This window comes from Ylistrum balloti, unplaced genomic scaffold (assembly GCF_031769215.1).
Source record: "Ylistrum balloti isolate Yb309-2 unplaced genomic scaffold, AGI_CSIRO_Ybal_v1 Utg369782, whole genome shotgun sequence".
Lineage (NCBI taxonomy): Eukaryota > Metazoa > Mollusca > Bivalvia > Pectinida > Pectinidae > Ylistrum > Ylistrum balloti.
Window position 1 is genome coordinate 2,777,801 of NW_026781970.1, and position 17,765 is coordinate 2,795,565.

General features: G+C 33.8%; 1 protein-coding gene across 6 annotated transcripts in view; it reads right to left on the minus strand.

Annotated features, from left to right (window-relative positions):
- Positions 1-17,765, minus strand: part of LOC132544212 (ubiquitin-associated protein 2-like) — a 39,653-nt gene that overhangs the window by 19,259 nt on the left and 2,629 nt on the right. For 2 of the 6 annotated variants that reach the window (XM_060207782.1, XM_060207781.1), the window contains exons 3-24: positions 17,294-17,374; positions 16,901-17,011; positions 16,424-16,781; positions 15,651-15,678; positions 13,117-13,208; positions 12,745-12,794; positions 12,432-12,532; positions 11,618-11,726; positions 10,662-11,171; positions 10,371-10,525; positions 9,949-10,165; positions 9,568-9,673; positions 8,139-9,175; positions 6,480-6,639; positions 6,006-6,091; positions 5,344-5,421; positions 4,909-4,999; positions 3,220-3,389; positions 2,547-2,643; positions 1,695-1,781; positions 1,144-1,211; positions 365-418 (exon numbers count right to left, since the gene is read on the minus strand). In XM_060207782.1, coding sequence (XP_060063765.1) covers positions 365-418; positions 1,144-1,211; positions 1,695-1,781; positions 2,547-2,643; positions 3,220-3,389; positions 4,909-4,999; positions 5,344-5,421; positions 6,006-6,091; positions 6,480-6,639; positions 8,139-9,175; positions 9,568-9,673; positions 9,949-10,165; positions 10,371-10,525; positions 10,662-11,171; positions 11,618-11,726; positions 12,432-12,532; positions 12,745-12,794; positions 13,117-13,208; positions 15,651-15,678; positions 16,424-16,781; positions 16,901-17,011; positions 17,294-17,374 — 3,846 coding nt within the window. The remainder of the gene's footprint in view (positions 1-364; positions 419-1,143; positions 1,212-1,694; positions 1,782-2,546; positions 2,644-3,219; positions 3,390-4,908; positions 5,000-5,343; positions 5,422-6,005; positions 6,092-6,479; positions 6,640-8,138; positions 9,176-9,567; positions 9,674-9,948; positions 10,166-10,370; positions 10,526-10,661; positions 11,172-11,617; positions 11,727-12,431; positions 12,533-12,744; positions 12,795-13,116; positions 13,209-15,650; positions 15,679-16,423; positions 16,782-16,900; positions 17,012-17,293; positions 17,375-17,765) is intronic. The other 4 variants (XM_060207785.1, XM_060207784.1, XM_060207783.1 and 1 more) reach the window with 3 other exon arrangements.

The following is a 17,765-nucleotide window of genomic DNA, read 5'->3' on the forward strand; positions in this document are numbered from 1 at the left end:
AGTGCCAAATAAAACAGGAAAGCGACAGAAATTTGATCATAATACAGCAACAACAACCAATCACCAAGTTAATAAAGAAATCAAAGGAAATCAAAATTGAAAAAAAAAAAAACAAAAAAAAAAAAAAACACAAAAAGTACAATACTGTTTCTTTTCTTTCTTTGAATGAGAAGTTGGGGGTTTTATTTTAAAATCTGAACCCGACATAAATGAAAAAATGTTAAATACAGAGACAGGTCACCTTATAAACTGAAGGTGTGCAAAATGTATGAACAACAGGAGGGCAGCTATGTCTGCTACTCAGCTCTTAGTCTATATCACAACGTCACACATAAAACTTGGCAAAGGATGAAAATGAACATACTTCACTACTGCTCCGATGTGGATATTTCTTTACTTTATCAGTAAGAAGTATCATCTGAAACAATGTGCATCTTTGTGAAAGCAATGTCACTGACTGAACTATTTGTGAAGTTATGGCTCAAGAAACAGCAGTATATCTTGCATGCAACAGCCTTAGATATGATGATAACTATGTAGATTTTTCTTATTTTTTGTATCAATACCTGGAACTTCACAAATTCAAGCACAATTTCCTTTAATATTTAAATTTATGTTTCATTGCCTATTCAAACACAAACATTTTTCTTTTATATATTTCCTTTTTTTCTTTTTTTAATTTTCTGTTACAGCGAGTGGAAAAATAAATTTTTTATAAGGCACTTCTGGCTCCTTTATTTATCTATAGGTAAAACAAATGCCAAATATTTCCGGACACAATGGACTTGATCTATTATTCTGATTTCAATGCCCTTTACTGACACTGAATCTTATTATTTTTGGAAATCAACAATGAATAAATAACATATCCTGAACATGAACAATCTGGACATGAAATGTAGTAAGATTTTCAAACAATTCATAAATAGTAATTAAGATGACAGAGTATGAAAAAACATTTAAAATAAAGTCAATAATTTCCAGCAAAAATCGCAATTAGGCATTTTGTAAAACAGCAAATGAATGATTGTAAAATCAACTCACCTGATGCAGTAAATTGTTAATAACACACATGTACAACAGAAAACTTAAATAGATGTGTGCTAGGAGCCAGATATTTCAGTGGTATAAAACTATACAAACCTGTGTATGGGACTTGCCATAGCCTGATCCAGGCATATCAGCAGCTCCTGGCACAGATGCAACAGATCCTAAATGAAAATATAGCAAGTTCTTGACATTGGTATATGAAACTAAACCTTACATGCTGATATAAATGACACACTGGACTGTCTAACATGAATGGTCCCACCCAATGAATGCAAGTGTCAATGTTTGATAAGTTTCCATAAATAACTACGATGACTTTAACATTGAACCCTGAAAATTAAACTCATCCAAGGTATTTCCATAACTGACCTTTGCATAACTAATGTATGATAAAAAAAAAAAATTAAGAAAAGCAGGTGATATGGTTAGGGATAGGATGGATATGGGTAACAAAAACATCTGTGTTGTGAATACCTGGAATTTTCCGTAATATACCCCAGGAATATTTTGACCTTAGTCACTTTTACTGATGAAAGATGATGTGTTAATTAGCTGGTGTTAATTGTGTTCAATGAATTTATATAGATGCAAAATCTTGAAAATCAATAAAATCAGTTCAGTAAATAAACAACAAGACTATTTACCTGATACTCCTGAAACTTTGTTCTGTGGTGGGTTTCCATATGATGATTTGCTAAAATCTGTTCCCTGTGTCAGATCTTCATATCCACCTATGAACAGACATATGGACAAAGTATTTAAAAGTTGGCCACTTTAACTATTGTTTTCTGGTTAGGAATTGAACATCATCACAGAAGTTGAAATTTTCAGACCTTAGGTATGTATTTCTTGACATTTAATGAAGGATTATAATCAAATTTAATTTTGACACAGGAAAGAGTGTATTTTTTCCCAACCAAATTTTAGTTTTAAAGGATGATAAATCATGATTTCTGAACATATTTTGAAAAGATGCTTCAATTATAACAACTGATATGTATCAGCTGGAGTCGTGTTGCTACTACAGTCTGCTCTGTTTTGCAAATTGCCTCAGACATTTTTAAAATTGTTTCTTGGGTTATTAATAGCCCATCAACAGCCAAGATAGTTTTAAGATAGGGGTTTACTTGTAGTAGTTGATATTTACTTCACTGAACAACATGTGGGAGGCCCATTGCATGCCATTCAGATCGAATGAGGTAAAGTGTCTTGCCCATGGACATAAACATGAGCATAAACATGTCTGTTACTCAGCTTTCAGAGAAACAATATGCCATCGGTATGGGAAGTCATACTACAGAAACAGAGCTTCATCAGAGGTTGCATAGGCAAACACTACCGCTATAGCTACCATGGCCCTTGAATATTTGTTTACTAAGCCATAGATATGAAAAACATTACCACCAAAAGCATAGATGGAATACAGCATTCATTTACAATAAAATGCAGAAATTATTATCTAAAACTGCTTGCTTTTTAACACATTTCACCCCTACCTTTATTGCTGGCATAAGCATGTGATGCACCATAAGTTTTCTGGTATTGGGTGTTAGCTGTTGTTCCAGCATGGGCTGTATTTGTTACTGGTGGCACCTGCAGAAAAGAATACAATTTGTACATTATCATTATGTATTATGTGACAAAAAGATGAACCACATACATAAGACTGTTCAAAGAATCAGATATTCTTTAAAACATATAAAGGCAGCAAGAGATTGCAAAACATACAGAAGTTCAAAAGCGTTCCTTTTTTCAAATTTTGAGTAAATATCACTTTTAATGCTGTATTTATAAAGAAATGGGTATCCTTATGCAAATTTGTTATAAAACTCACAAAATCCAGCTGCAGTATATTGAAAATGCATCAGACACATACATATTATTTGAGTAAATTTCACAAAGTTATATAAAATTAAGCAGTATGTGTAACAGCAATAATAAATTTGTCAAATTCAGCAATATCATGTTGTCCTATACTCAATGTCTGATATCTGTTTCTCTTCTGTCAAATAGTCTGATCATTTATTGCATAGGGTCATAAGAACATCTAGATATGTTCTCCTTTCTGGCCAGTTTGTTTGACTAAGGGAAATTATATGCTTCAAGCATATAAAGTTATCAACACCTCATGATAACATTTTTTTTACTTTCTTTCATTTTTTTAATTACCGGAAACATTTGGGCAGGGTACTGGAATCCTGAAGGTAAGACTGATGGGTAGTAATAGCCATATGGGACATTGATGAAATGTTGCTGTTGATGAGCAGACTGTGTTGACTGTTGCTGAGAAGCAGGAATGGGAGACTGGGCATCCACTCGACCAATCTTGTTGTCTGCTGCTGTAAACAATAATCAATTTAATCATTATTCAGTTGAACACATAAAGGGGCTACACAATAGAAATTGTTGAATGCTAAGTAGATATAACGTAATATAATGGAATTGTTGCAGAAAACATTTAATTTGGTCCCATTTTTCTGTCTTCTGATGTGGTCTACACTAACTTTCAACATGCTGTGTCAATGGCTTTTCCAGATTTCACTGTGTGATTTGAGCTTTTGTTTTGGGGTTTGACCCACTAATGTAAACAACAGGAAATAACAAGAGTACCACAAAGCGTTACAAAATACGCCCGTGAATATCCACAACAAAGAAGATAATTCAAGAATTACAGTCCTCCACCTGGTGTACTTTGATGGAAGTCAAAGGTCGAAAAAAGTAGGAATTTATGAGACGATCCAAAGACGTTTTTATTTCACAGAGCCTTTGGCAAGGTAAAATGAAAAATTTGACACGATCATAAATCTCACATCAAATGGAAACCAATATAAGATCCTTTTCATCACATGATCAAATATTCACTAAAATTTATCATAAAAATATTGAGTTATTGAATACTTTTGGAATGGTTCTGTATATATCATCTAATTAACCTCCATTCAGAAAAATAAAATCATGTTATAGAGATTAAACCTGCAAAAGTTCATAAACATCAGTTAGAGTAAATATTCAGACAAGATTTTTATATTTCATATCAGGGTAATTAAGCATACAAACTTTCATAAAGATCGGCTGAAAAATGTAGGAGATCTCCGGACAATATTTCTATAGTGAAATAAACAAAGGGCCATAACTCTTGTTCAAATCACCAAATCAAAACCCAGTTCAGGAAAACACAACTTCATATCATGGTGTTAAGTCAACCAAGTTTCATAAAGATTGGCTAAAAAATGTAGTAGATCTCCTGACAAATGAAAGTTTACGACGGACGGATGGACAGAGCCATACCATAATGTATCTGCCTTTGAAGGGCGTATAAAAACCTGTATAGAAGCTGAGTATTTATGGATTAGAGTTCTTACCAGAACAGTAATAAATCCTGATATATCAAACCATTTTTCTAGTAAAATGGCTTCAATCTTTTCAACAATGATCGTCAAATATCCTTCCTGTATAATTCCCCTTTCCCTTTGATGTCATTAGTACTTTTGCGGTATGTATTGAAGGTATAAAAGATGTCATCACAACTGATGTAAATATGCAACTATTTCAATATCTTTTTAGTTAAGGACTATTCCAGTAAAACATCTATCCCTCCTCAGGATTCCAGGTTTTGTTTAGGGATGCCACCCACAGAATATCATCATTTGCTTCCAAGTAGAAGGCAGAAACCAAACCATGGATAAAACTTAATTTTTAAGTTCCAAGGTCAAGTAGATGTTTTACTGAAATAGTCGTAAGTGTTAATCCTAAGGATTATTGTACTGTAAATATTATATTTGCTGTATTTCCACATTTCTAAAATAACACTGTTTGCAAATACTTTCTATAATTCACTTTTCATCATAAACCTCATACCAGAGTATGGCACATTTGCTAGTGTGGTCTGTTCACGTCCAGTCATGGTTGTTGGGACACCAAATCCTGTCATATCATAGTTATAATTTGCCTGCAAAATAGTGCAATCATCAGAATGAGAAATAAATTGCATTATATTCAGCTTAATTAAGAGATGCATCATTTTCACAAAAGTACCACAACTTTTACAGGTAAAATGCAAAGACATCAAGTGTCTCTCCAGTTAAAGCAAATGATATGAACCTTAATAAATTGCCATTGACCAAAAGGTTTATCAATCAAAATGTAATTTTAATCAGACATTCAATATGCCATTTAACCTTAATTCTTTAAAATTATCTTGTATTTTAAAAAACAAATTATTTATCCTACTTACAGATCTTGGACACATGATTTACTTTACCATCATTACCCTCTAAAATGTCTTTCACTCACCAGGGTTGGGGGTAATCTCTGTTGGAGCTGAAGCTGAATCTCGTCTGTGTAACTAGCATAAAGCGGCTGTTGCAGTCCCTAAATGGTATAAATAAATAATAATTTAACAAATCAGTAATTACTAATGAACAACAAAATGTTTATTTTCCATTCTATTTGTCTCATTTTTCATTAATTCTCACATGAAATAATGACTTTTCTTCAATTTTTTCCCCTTTTCTCTTCCTCTTTCATTAAGTTCCTGCCAATTTCCTAATAATTTTGCACTAAAAGGCAGTGTATTTTTCTGCATTAAAGGAGTACTGAGCATTGCATAAAAAAGTGATGAAGTCTATTTAATAGTGTACAAAAAAGTGATGAAGTCTATTTAATAGTGCACAATTCACAAGCATTTCATTAGTCTAACAACTTTAACTGTCATCCTAATTTATATCATTCAAAAATAACACATCTAACTATAGGTTGTATTTTACTTGAAACACACCAGATCAAACCACAAGGAATATGATTTGAAGGAAATAAAAATGCAATACAAGTCCATAATATATTTTAACAGAAAACTTAACAAAATTTAAGATTCATATATATATTTCCATAAAAAATTAACCTTCCCAGGAAAGCAACAGATTACAAATGTGCAAATAAGGACAACGGTCACTTACAAAGTATTGTGGCATAGTTCCCTGTCCCATGATGTACTGGTGACCTACCAATACACCTGGAGGCAAACTTGGAGTGTTCTTTGTGGCTGTAAACATAGTAATATCTCATGAAGACAGCTTCAATAGTCCACAATGACTTACGACTAACATTTCAAACATTCATGAGTGTGGCGTTTACTTGAAACATAACCATTTCAAGTTCACACACTTCAGCATAAAGCATACATTCCTGCATGAAATCAAAATCACTCTGATCTATGGTATAATATATATACTGTAGAAAATTTCTTTCAAAAAAGTTTTTAAAATCTGTTGTTCAATCCACATTTAGTAAAAAAATTTGAAAAGACTTTTACTATGCAAAGGCAAATAAAGAAACAACATTTCAGTAATTACAACAAATAACAATCATCATAATAACATTTAAGATATTGAATTGATCTTCTCTATGTTCAAATTCATAAGCATACTCACTGCTTGTTGAGGGAGCAGTCATGACTTTGGTTGAACCAACTGTAGTTGTTAATGCACTGGTAGATGCAACAGATAATGGAGTAGTTGTTCCTGTTGCCAGAGATGTTGTTATTGTTGTAGTTGTTAAGTTACTCGTTGTTGTAGATGTAGAACTATCATACTGAAATCAACCAGAAATAATGACACAAATTACTTCTTACTCGGTGATCAATCTACAATTTATTTTCACAAGTCCTTTTCAACTTTAATACTAAAACTTTAAGGTCCCACAATGTAAAATTGAAGTATTTCCAGAAATTCTATTAGTCCATGGAAGTTCAATGAATACAGACTCAAGATTTGCATGTAGATTGATCATTGCATACTTCAAGGGATAGCTGAAGGTAGGAAGGTTGGTTATTAGAGGACATTATGTGCTTTCTTTCTACATTGTATAAATGTGGCATGGTTTAGAACCAGTCATTGTCTTCAAGTAAGATAAATGAAGAAATACAACCCCCCCCCCAATTCAAAAATATGTGTGAACTTTCTGATACACATGTATTTCCAAACCTCTCTTTGTATACCTCAGCTGTGCGTGGACGAAGTAAATTCTCAAGTAACATTTAACACCATTAGAATCGGTTGTACCAATAAAGATAGGAAAACATCTCAGGTTAATGAATTTCCCCCTCATTTGAAAATGTACAACTTTTTGAAAAAAAAACCCCGTCTTAGAATAAAATGGAATGCCACGAAAAATCATCAAAAATATTAAAATGTGTTGCCACTTGGGTGTATATTCCTTTTAAACGCAAAATTGATCCCTGAATGACATCATGAATAAATATCCATTCAGAAAACAGCAGATAATGGACAGACTTAACCATAAACTGACCATAGAATGATAAAGAACAGGGAAATAAAGCCGTCAGCGTAAATTAAAAAACCAGAAGATTAAATTTGGCTTGTTTCCACAAAATACATAGGCATTAATTGGGCACACACCAATAAAGGTTTCAGAGACTGATGTATTCCACAACAAATGAACCAATGGGACCTTGACACTCATCCTCAGAGGATCTTTACTTGTTCTATAGAAGTGTAATATTTTGTTTTCCTTTCCTTTTGATTATGTTAACAGTAAATCCATCATGGTCATTGACTCATTTGACATATATCAATTCTAAATCTTAGTGTCTGTTATTAAAACCACCAACTAATACTGATTAAACCAATTATATGTAATGATGAAAATATTTCTAATATATGTTTTGCTACTGATCTTGCAGTCATTCTCAAAACAAGAACTTCAAGAGGGATCTTTGAGTACATGTCTATGACTTTCAATATATCATAAATTACATGATTTCTCTTTTTTCCTTATATATACTTTTTGTTGTATGATAATTTGGTAAGATTGTTTGGCAAGGGAAAAATATGCATGAAACTATCAGCTTTTCTTCTTCAATCAGTATACAAACTATCCAAACAAAACAGTATATTTTGTGACAACAACCTGTGTAAACATGAAGTTCTCTTTCAGAAAATTAATCATTTGTTTATAATTACAGACAATTGATGTCAGATGGCTAAAAGACAGACTAAAAAATGATTTGGTTGAACTACAATGTGTTAAATATTTGAAACATGACTGATACAAGGTTTGACCAATATTACCTGGGGTGATTGCCTAGTATCCAAAGGCGAGTCTTTCACAGTCATCTTAGACAAAGTTTCACTGATCTTGTTGGCAGACACTCCAGAGAGTGGTGATGTTTGCAAGTTTGATGGCAAGCTGTTTTGGTGTGGTGATGCACCATACCCCTGAGAGGTAGTGTACACCGATTGTGTCTGTGTGGCAGGTGTTGACAGAGCCGACTGACTGTCTCTTTGGTAAGAAGTAGCACTAGACTGTGTTACAGAAGCCTGGAATGATGTGCCGGTCTGCGAGTCCCTACTCCCACTAGCTGGATATGACCCTGACTGGCTCACGCTGGCCTGAAATGAAGCCGATTGTGAGTCTCTACTAACACTTGTTGGGTAAGATCCAGCTTGTGAGTCCCGGGCACCATGAAAAGAGGATGAGTTTGTCTGTGGTTGATATGACGTAGTCTGTGATGAGTTACCTTGATGATAAAGTGAATTTTGATTGGAGTGAGATTGATACGAGTTTGTGGCTGATGACTGATACAGATTGCCTTGATTTTGCTGACTTGATCCACTGTAGGAGCCACTTCCACTCGAGTACGAACTAGCATTCTGGAATGATGACCCAGCCGACTGTCCATAATTCTGGAATTGAGTCTGACCACTATGGAACTGATTCTGGCCAGATTGATACTGATTTTGTCCACTTTGGTACTGAGTCTGCCCACTAGGGAACTGGTTCTGACTAGTTTGATACTGGTTTGAGCCAGTCTGATACTGGTTCTGATAAGAGCCTGGCTGTGATGAGGATGAATGTGAGAATCCTGACGCACTAGAAAGTCCAGCTGAATTTGAAAGACCAGAATTATTTGTAATTCCTGTTGAATTTGAAAGACCTGCTGCATTAGACAGTCCAGCACTACTTGAAAGCCCTGTGGCACTAGATCGACCAGAATTAGTTGATAGTCCTGTCTTTTGCGATGGATATGTTGTTGATGCATAACCCTGCGTAGATGGACTGTAAGAACTTAAGTTACTGGAATCTGGCTTGGATGTTGCCAATGGTCCTAGAAATAACAAAGAGCATAATTTCAGTTCAAACATGAAAGGAAATTCTATATCAAACTACCGATACTTCTTGATCTTTTAAAAGTACATCATTAGCTGTTCAAGACTAAGCAAAGATAATTCATCATTCAGGTAAACTTTAATCCAATCTGATGTCACCTTTCAGTTTTTTGTACAAAAAATTGATTGTTTCCTGATGGTTTCAATATATTTACCTCCAACACTGGGTGAAATTGACTATAAAAGGTCAATTTGAATTGGTACAATAAATGTTTCGAGTCTTATTATAAATAATATATCATAAAAATTATCAATGGTGTGTTGAATGCAAGACTTCAAACATTTGTTTTGCTGCAAATATTCAACCAAAATAAAAATAAACAGAACTAACCTGAAGTTAGGGAGCTGGAGGATCCTGGATGCTGAGAGTTGATCATTGGACTGGATTTCCGGTCAGACTGAGATGGAGGGAACGGTATAGGCTCTGGTGGACTCATCTGAAATACCAGAATCACATTGGATGGATACAAGTGAGACATCTGTGATAGCACAAATATTATACAAATCACATAATAGCACAACTTTTCATACTTCTGAACATGAAATATTAAACAAGTCGTTAAAAAGATCCATTATACATCTACAAATATTTTTATCAATGTGAGTACAAGGTCCTCTGGCAAATAATTTCTACATTTTACTTGCACAAGAGATACCATTCCCACAATGCTGACATAAAAAGAGAGGAAGACTTTTACAAAAAAGTATCTACCTTGTTCTGACTACGTGATGCAGAGTCCTTCTTGGTAGGGGTGGTGTAGGGAGAGGCTTGGAAAATGTTTGTCCTAGGAGAGGTCTGGTCACCCCCTGACATAGCAGAGGTACTGTTAGCAGGTGGTGTGGTCATTATGGAGGAGGAGATCACAGACTCGCTTGGTTTACTACTCACCTGCTGAGGGGGCAGGTGACCACTTATTGTTTGAGTTGTACTGAAAGGTAAATAAAGATTACATTAGAAATCCATTGTACCCAAATAGAGCTAGGAAACGGTCATTTACATTAAAACTGAAAGTAATCTAAATTCTGATTGAAAACCTACACAAATTCACATTGAATGAAAAAAGATTCCTTGGAAGTTGGATGGAAGGTACAATTTATGCAACTGGTTCTTTTAGACTGATAAAACCAACTTACCTACAAGCATCAGAACTGCTCATATTACTTGTAACAGAAGACTCTCCACCAAAACTAAAAGGTGAAGCATTATCAGATCCAAATTCCCAAGTCCCAAATTGAACATCCAATCTTGTTGTCATGTGTCCAGGCATTTCTACTGCTGAAGCTGGAATCTATAAATATACAGCAAAGAAATATGTATTCAATAGACTACTGATATGCAAATTTTTTGGAATAAATCTTGAAACACTTTCTTTTAATGTTATGTTAATTATTGAACAAGCATGATGCAATTGATAAGAATGGTACCTTAGATGGTGGTGGTAGTTTTGTTCTTTGGGACTTCGGTCGCTGTTGCAACCCTGACTGAGAAGAGGGAACTGGATCCACTTGTCCACCACTATTTTGTTCTAGGCTCGAACTGTATACAGATCCTGTGTTCTGACTGAAGCCGGATGACTGACTCTGACTGTAGGCTGATGATTGGTTCTGACTGTAAACAGATGATGGACTCTGACTGTATGTCGCCTGACCTTGACTAAATCCTGTAGCTGTCTGACTATACCCCGGTGGACTCTGACTATAAGCCGCTACACTCTGGCTGAATCCTGCAGGGCTCTGACTGTAAGAGGTTTGATTCTGACCAAATGACGACACCAATGCATTAATGGCATCAGACGAGGACTGTTGCGAAACCGAAAGCTGATTGGATAGTGATGAAGATGGCAGCTGGCTGGACAAGGATCCAGATTGCATGTGATTTGTCAATGCTGAGCCACCCAGCTGATTGGTCAGATTTTGTCGTGGTGATGATCCAATCTGTATTAAAGGTTAAGTCACAATTAATTACACAAATATCAGTATATGGATTACAACTCTCCAACCAACTGGAAAAGGAAAGAAATGAAAACAATCCAGTGGTATGAAGTCATAAATTAAATATTTCAAACAAATATTTTTAGACATAGATCGTTTTGAAATACAAAGTCCCACACAATGAGCAATGCAGTATATTCCAGAGGAAGTGTCTATCATTCGCTTTCACTGAAAATACTTGAGCTGTTGAAATTCCTTTGGTTTTCATTGCTTGAAAAATTGAAATTGTTTTTTGAAGATTAATGTTTTAATGTGAAAGGAAATGAAAACAAGAATGTCTTGCCTTTTCTGCTTTGTCATTTCCTAATTTCTGAACTTCTGTTACTTTTTGGTAATGGTAACATAAAAAATATCCTTCAATCAAATTTTCATCGAGTAGATATACATACCCCTATAGAATTTTTTATACTTTCTGTGGCCTGCTGGTTGTATTGTGTAATGTAAGCAGATTCTGGCGGTTCACTGGTTGGCTTTTGTAAAAGAGCACCCAGATCTAACCTGTGAAACAATGAACACTTTATGAACAAATGCAATTTCAAGTCCTTGCAAATTGTAGAAACACTGAATAACTAATGACATTGAGCATATAATCAGAAACAACATTCCATTCCATTTGTGTTCTCAACTGAGTCAAGCATTTGCCTTATCCAAACTTTCATTAAATTTCTTAATTCTAAAGTTCCAGAATATGTTGCTTTTGTTGTCTACCAATTACAAAACAATATTTATCTAGCAATACATTCAGAGGCCAAAACAAAACTCCTTCACAGACAGACAATGGGTTTATATACATGAATGGACTTATTACCAAACATAATTATAACTGGTTCAATACAGGAATTTGGGGAAAAGATACCCGATATATTTCATATGAAACAGTCCTGCTACTTTTTATTGCAGCATTTCACTCCTTTAACAAGCATTGACTGACATACAGGTAAGCCTATTTTTACAACCGATGCCTTTTATTAAATTGGAGGAGAAAATCTTGCTTGTTTCTTGCTTTCTTTTTAAATTTTTTCCTCATCCATACTCTTCATATGTATTCAGTATTAATGTGTAGTTTTAAATTTAACTTTGGACATAGTTTGCAATAATTTGTAAAGACATATGTTTACCAACCATTTTCTGCGAGTCTGTTCATAGACAGTTTATCATGTGACTACATTGAATAGAATCATCAAACAAAACTTTCAATATTACCTCTGTCCAAGAGTATTTGTTGTATCAGCCATTGGTGTTGTATTCTCAGATATCTGATCTTCCTGTGTGGTTGTTGCTGTGAAGACTTTAGTTTCTGATAACTATTTCAAAAAATACAAACAAAAATTTTATTAGGAAAACATAATCTTGCTTACAGGTACACAAAATACTATATCATGTGTCTTTTGGTGTTTTGATTTTTTGAAGGCATCAAATTAAATTGTCAATTCATTCTTCTAAATGCGTGAAATGGCCTTGATAGATTCACTGAAGCTTGATTCACAATAAAACAAAACAATGAATAAATTCTTACACTTCCAGTCCATGTATCATCATTCCAATCTTCCATAGACTCCCAGTGACCTAAGCAAAAAAAACCCCCATCAATTATAAATAAGATTTTTCCTGCACACATATTTTATCAATTCAAAATAACCAAATTGTAATTTCAAAGTAAATCATATCAAAATTTCTCATCAGGCAGTTAACACTTTTATTTTGTTCCAGAACAACCATTATTGTTTGTTCCTATAGATAATGTATTGCAAATTGTCTTTTCTTTTATTATGGTGAACTTTTTTCATACTACACTTGAGCTGTGGATGCAGTTACAGAAATATCTTTAAAACTTGCAATACACTGTATACATTAAAAAAACATATTTTACACAGAACAAAATTCTTACTTGCTGCATTTTCTTTCTCTGCATTGGCTGCCGTTTCATTTGTCCATGTATCTATTTGAGGCCCTTTGTCAAACCTAGGATTCCTGTTAAAACTATGGAAATAAGCTTACACTGAATTGTTAGCGATCAATTAGAAATTTTGACTTCATTACTGATTCATATCATTATTATTTAAATTTGACTCAAAGTCAGTTCTACAAAAAATTCCTAAGTAGTTTGAATTAATACAAAATGTTTAGGAAATCTACGTATCAAAGTTTGCAAATCTATAATTGGTATATATACAGTGGAACCCTCTTACTTTGATATTCTATTTTCTAGAAAAAAATATTAACTTGGATATCATAATAACTAAGAAAGCAATATTAAGATATAGGTCTGGTCCTTAAGTGGGATATTCTCCAATCATTAATCAATAGACAAACAACACCATGTTGATATAATCTCTGGATCGGTAAATTATAAACAAATTAATTCTCTATATATATATATAAAAAAAGGAAGTTCTTCTGAAACAGTAAATGTTGGTCAATACATAATGTGATTTGTTCAAACCAGTTGTCAACACAGTAACTAATCATATCATAATGGGAATCAATCTCACTGTCATATCTACTTTCAATTTTTTTTCTTATAGGTAGCAGTAGATTCTTAGTGTAGATATTTAACGAGAATGAAGTACCATAGGTCAACAAACATCATTTGGCAAAGAAATGTATGTGCTTTGCACATTGTTTTGGTGAAAGACAGGATGTGTAAATTGGTTTGGTCCACTTTGTGTATCTGCACATAGGCTGGCTGATAACTTTTAACCTTTTTTCATTGGATGACGTATATACTCATTAACTTGTTCTCGTTGGAACATATAATTGTGATTCATGTTGTTGTGTAATATGACAGAAGAAATAGCAAATACAATAACAATTCCCACCTTTTAACAATGCTGCGAATAATACAGTAAAACATGGATAAGTCAAAGTAGAAGGGACCTAACGAAATATTCAACTTATCCATGGTTGTATGAATGATGACATCGAAGATTGGCCTTATTTTCATTGGTTGTTTACCAGATACGAGTCTCATAGAATGATGTGACAGTAATGAATAAGTAATACATACATAAGAACATTATAAACTTTCATACACTAACGATATCTTTAATTTAAATAAGTAGTTATAAGTACTAATATAAAACAAAATGAAATAATGTGAAACACGTTACTAAATTGCAGCACATGTTTATCCTTAAGAGTAACAAATCCTGTCAATAATATTTAAAAATAAAACTCAATAAATACGTTTTCACGAACATTCTACATAACATTGATAACCTTGATGTGGTTTACCAAAAGGTACAGTACTGTACGAGGGTAACCGTATAATAGAGTATAAAACTTGCACTTTTTATGAGTAGATGTATATCCAGTAAATGTATTTAAAATCACAAACAAATGTGTCAGTTACAAACAAGTGGTTTTTTTCATCTGCATCAGTGCTGTAGTTATCATTTATTTTTTTCCTTTTGGTTTCTGGCAGCTATGTGCATAAAAAAGTAAACAAAACACATTAGATTTTGTTTTAAGATTGGCTGTCTAATTCTGAGTAAATTCAAACTTTCTCCTGTATACCTGTGTAAATGCAGGAATTACTGTTCAATCAAAAATTACAATAGGGCTCCTAAACATAGATACGACTGACCGATTAGATTCAGTCATGGGACGGAAGCCAGGAAATTTCTACCGGAGACAATGTGATGCCTGAATGTTGGACACAAAAATGGAAATTTTGGTAGAATTTAGAAGGGAAGGATCACAAAATATATTCGACATAAGCACAGTATTCGACTCCACAGTGTTTGAATCATCCATGTTTTAATTTACTCGGATAATGAAGAGAAAAAAACTGACCGAACAAAACATTCAACTTATCTTATGTATTTGATTCAAGCATGTTCAATAGAAGTGAGTTTTACTCACTGTATATCATTTGACTATCATGTGAATTTACATGCGTTTGAATCACATCAAGATATCACTTTCCAACTATTTCTACAGACACCAAAAGATGTGGTCCACACACTCACATGTGCTTTCCGAACAAATTAACCTGGAACTGAAGATAGTTATAAATCCCTTTGAAAATTATTAACAAAATAGGATAAAATTCAACAGGATTACGTCTGGGGGTTTCACAATGTACAACCTATCTTCTGTTAGGCTGCTAGAACTGGTAAGGTGGGCTCTAATGTTTATTGGCCCTATCGATCACGGGTTGCCCTTTGTGTCCACAGCATACCTAGACAGGCGTGCAGGGTGACCTTGGACAGTAATAAATGTCACTGTGACACATACTAGAGATTTTGGCTGATAGTATTTTTAATAAGCTGGATATGATGAAATACCACATTATAATAAGTGGGCTCCACTGTATAAGGCCTCCTTTATATCCTGAAGAGATAATACCTGTAAATTTTCTAAACATAGTCTTTGAAACTCAACACAAGTTGACAAACTAAGGAATCACAATAAGCTTACCTTCCTCTTCCTCCTCTTCGAGGCCCTCCTGTCAAAATAAAAATATAAATAAAAATAAAAATAATTGTTTTCTCTTGTTACTTAATGGAAAGAATTGAATATGAATAAGATCACTTCATAATTAACTAGATCCAACGATGCAATTAGCATCTATATAATTAATCAGAAATTTGGTAAAACAACAGCAACATATCAATCAAAAACTTTTATTATTTATTTAAACAGTTAAACTTCAATGTTTCAAAGTCCTAGCCCCCAGTCAAAAAACCTTTGATACATCAAAATTTCAAATCATTCATGGTGGGTTATAGTGGTGATTTCATGATCATGACTTTAGTTGATGACAATATTTCTACCTGAACAAACACAGAAAATACCAAAAACACAAATTTAAATGAAATGAGGAACTTTTTTTATCTTAAAACATTTTCAGATATCAATGAGAAATCAACAATGCATGCTTATGTTTATGTACAGCATCAAACTGGTCTTCACATGTTACAGTAATTATTTCAAGACTGTGATACATAAATGTTAAAGGCACTAATGACTTAAAAGGAAGCAAACTAATTGACAAATTTGAATCTTTTAAGTTTGATTCATGGACATTTGACTGTATATATATCATATGGGCACTGCAAAAACTAAAATGTGACACTTGAGAACTTTTCTGACAATTGTTTCTTGTAGTATGTACTCTCACCAAGTCTTATTATTCTTCATCAGCATTATCGAGTAGACATGCACACTTGTTGAAATACCATTTCACTTACCCCTCCCTCTTCCTCTGCCTCGACCTCGATTATCTGTATCTCGATCCTTATCAAAGGTCCCAAAACCATTCTCCTTATTGTCATGATCATTGGTATTTTCTCTGTTTCCTCTGAATCCACCATCCCCTCTCTCCCTTCCTCGCCCACGAGCCAATCTTGGTGGACGACTGTCAAATCGTCGACCTCTGCGGGAACTGCTTTCTGGTCTGTTGTCCCCACTTCTGTCTGGCCTCTCACGTGGTTCAAAGTTCTGTTCAGTTTTGTCAGGCTTTTCATCAACATTATTCTGTGGTGGTTCTGTCTTATTTGAAGGATTTGCTCTTTTCTTTTTCTTTCCACCTGTCTCTCTCCACTCACCCTGAAAAGATTTAAATGAATGAAGATACTGAGGGGAAATTTGCTATAAAACTCCATCTACTGATTATATTGTACCTTCCTTTTAAAAGAATAGAACATCATAACATCAAATCAATATACCTGATAATTTTCTCCCTCTAAGAGCATGTTAATTGCTCCTTCAGTATCTTGTTGGCAATCATGTAATGCTATTTCACATTCAACTTGGGCTTTGCCTGTCAAATCAATTATCTGGAAAAATACAAACAAAGAAATAATCAGTTTTATATATATTTGTAAAATCTCACATACCTTCTGTCACAAACTGAACATATCTTTCCATGGTATGTAAAGTATCTCTAAATTACCACCATCGGAATTTATACATGCCTTTTCTTAACTATAAAAATATTTAACCATTAAAACTTAAGGGGGAGTTGAAAAAATTGGTTTGAAATTAGAATTTGTAAAGTAATAAGACAAACATCATTGTAGTGACCTTAACCTCCAGAAGATCCATATTGGGATACTTACTTGTTGTACTTTCTGTCTGAATATAGTTTCATCCTCGCTGATCTGTGAGATCTGTGCTATTCGCAGCTGTTCTGGTGTTGCCTACATTGTACATTGAATGCTTCAATTACTTTTTTAATTTCAAAATGAAACACAAGACATTAGATAGATTGCGACAAAACATTTTCGTGGTTCCATCTGTTGTCAAAAGTAATTCAAATTGCTATTTAGATGCCAGCTCATAGATCCAGTATTTTTTCTATTGTATTTTTGAGCACTGTGCCTGTATCAATTCAATGGGAAAGTAATGAAATGCTTTTCTTCATTTGGGGCAAAATGGCAGTTTTTAACGAGTGGATCCAGTCTGTTTTTAGCTGTAAAACAGTTTAGAAATTCACCAACATCGGACATTTTTCTATTTCAAATAAGTTGTATTGGGCTATACATGTAATTAAGCAAGATGCATCTCTTCTTTTTTTTTCTAAAATTTCCT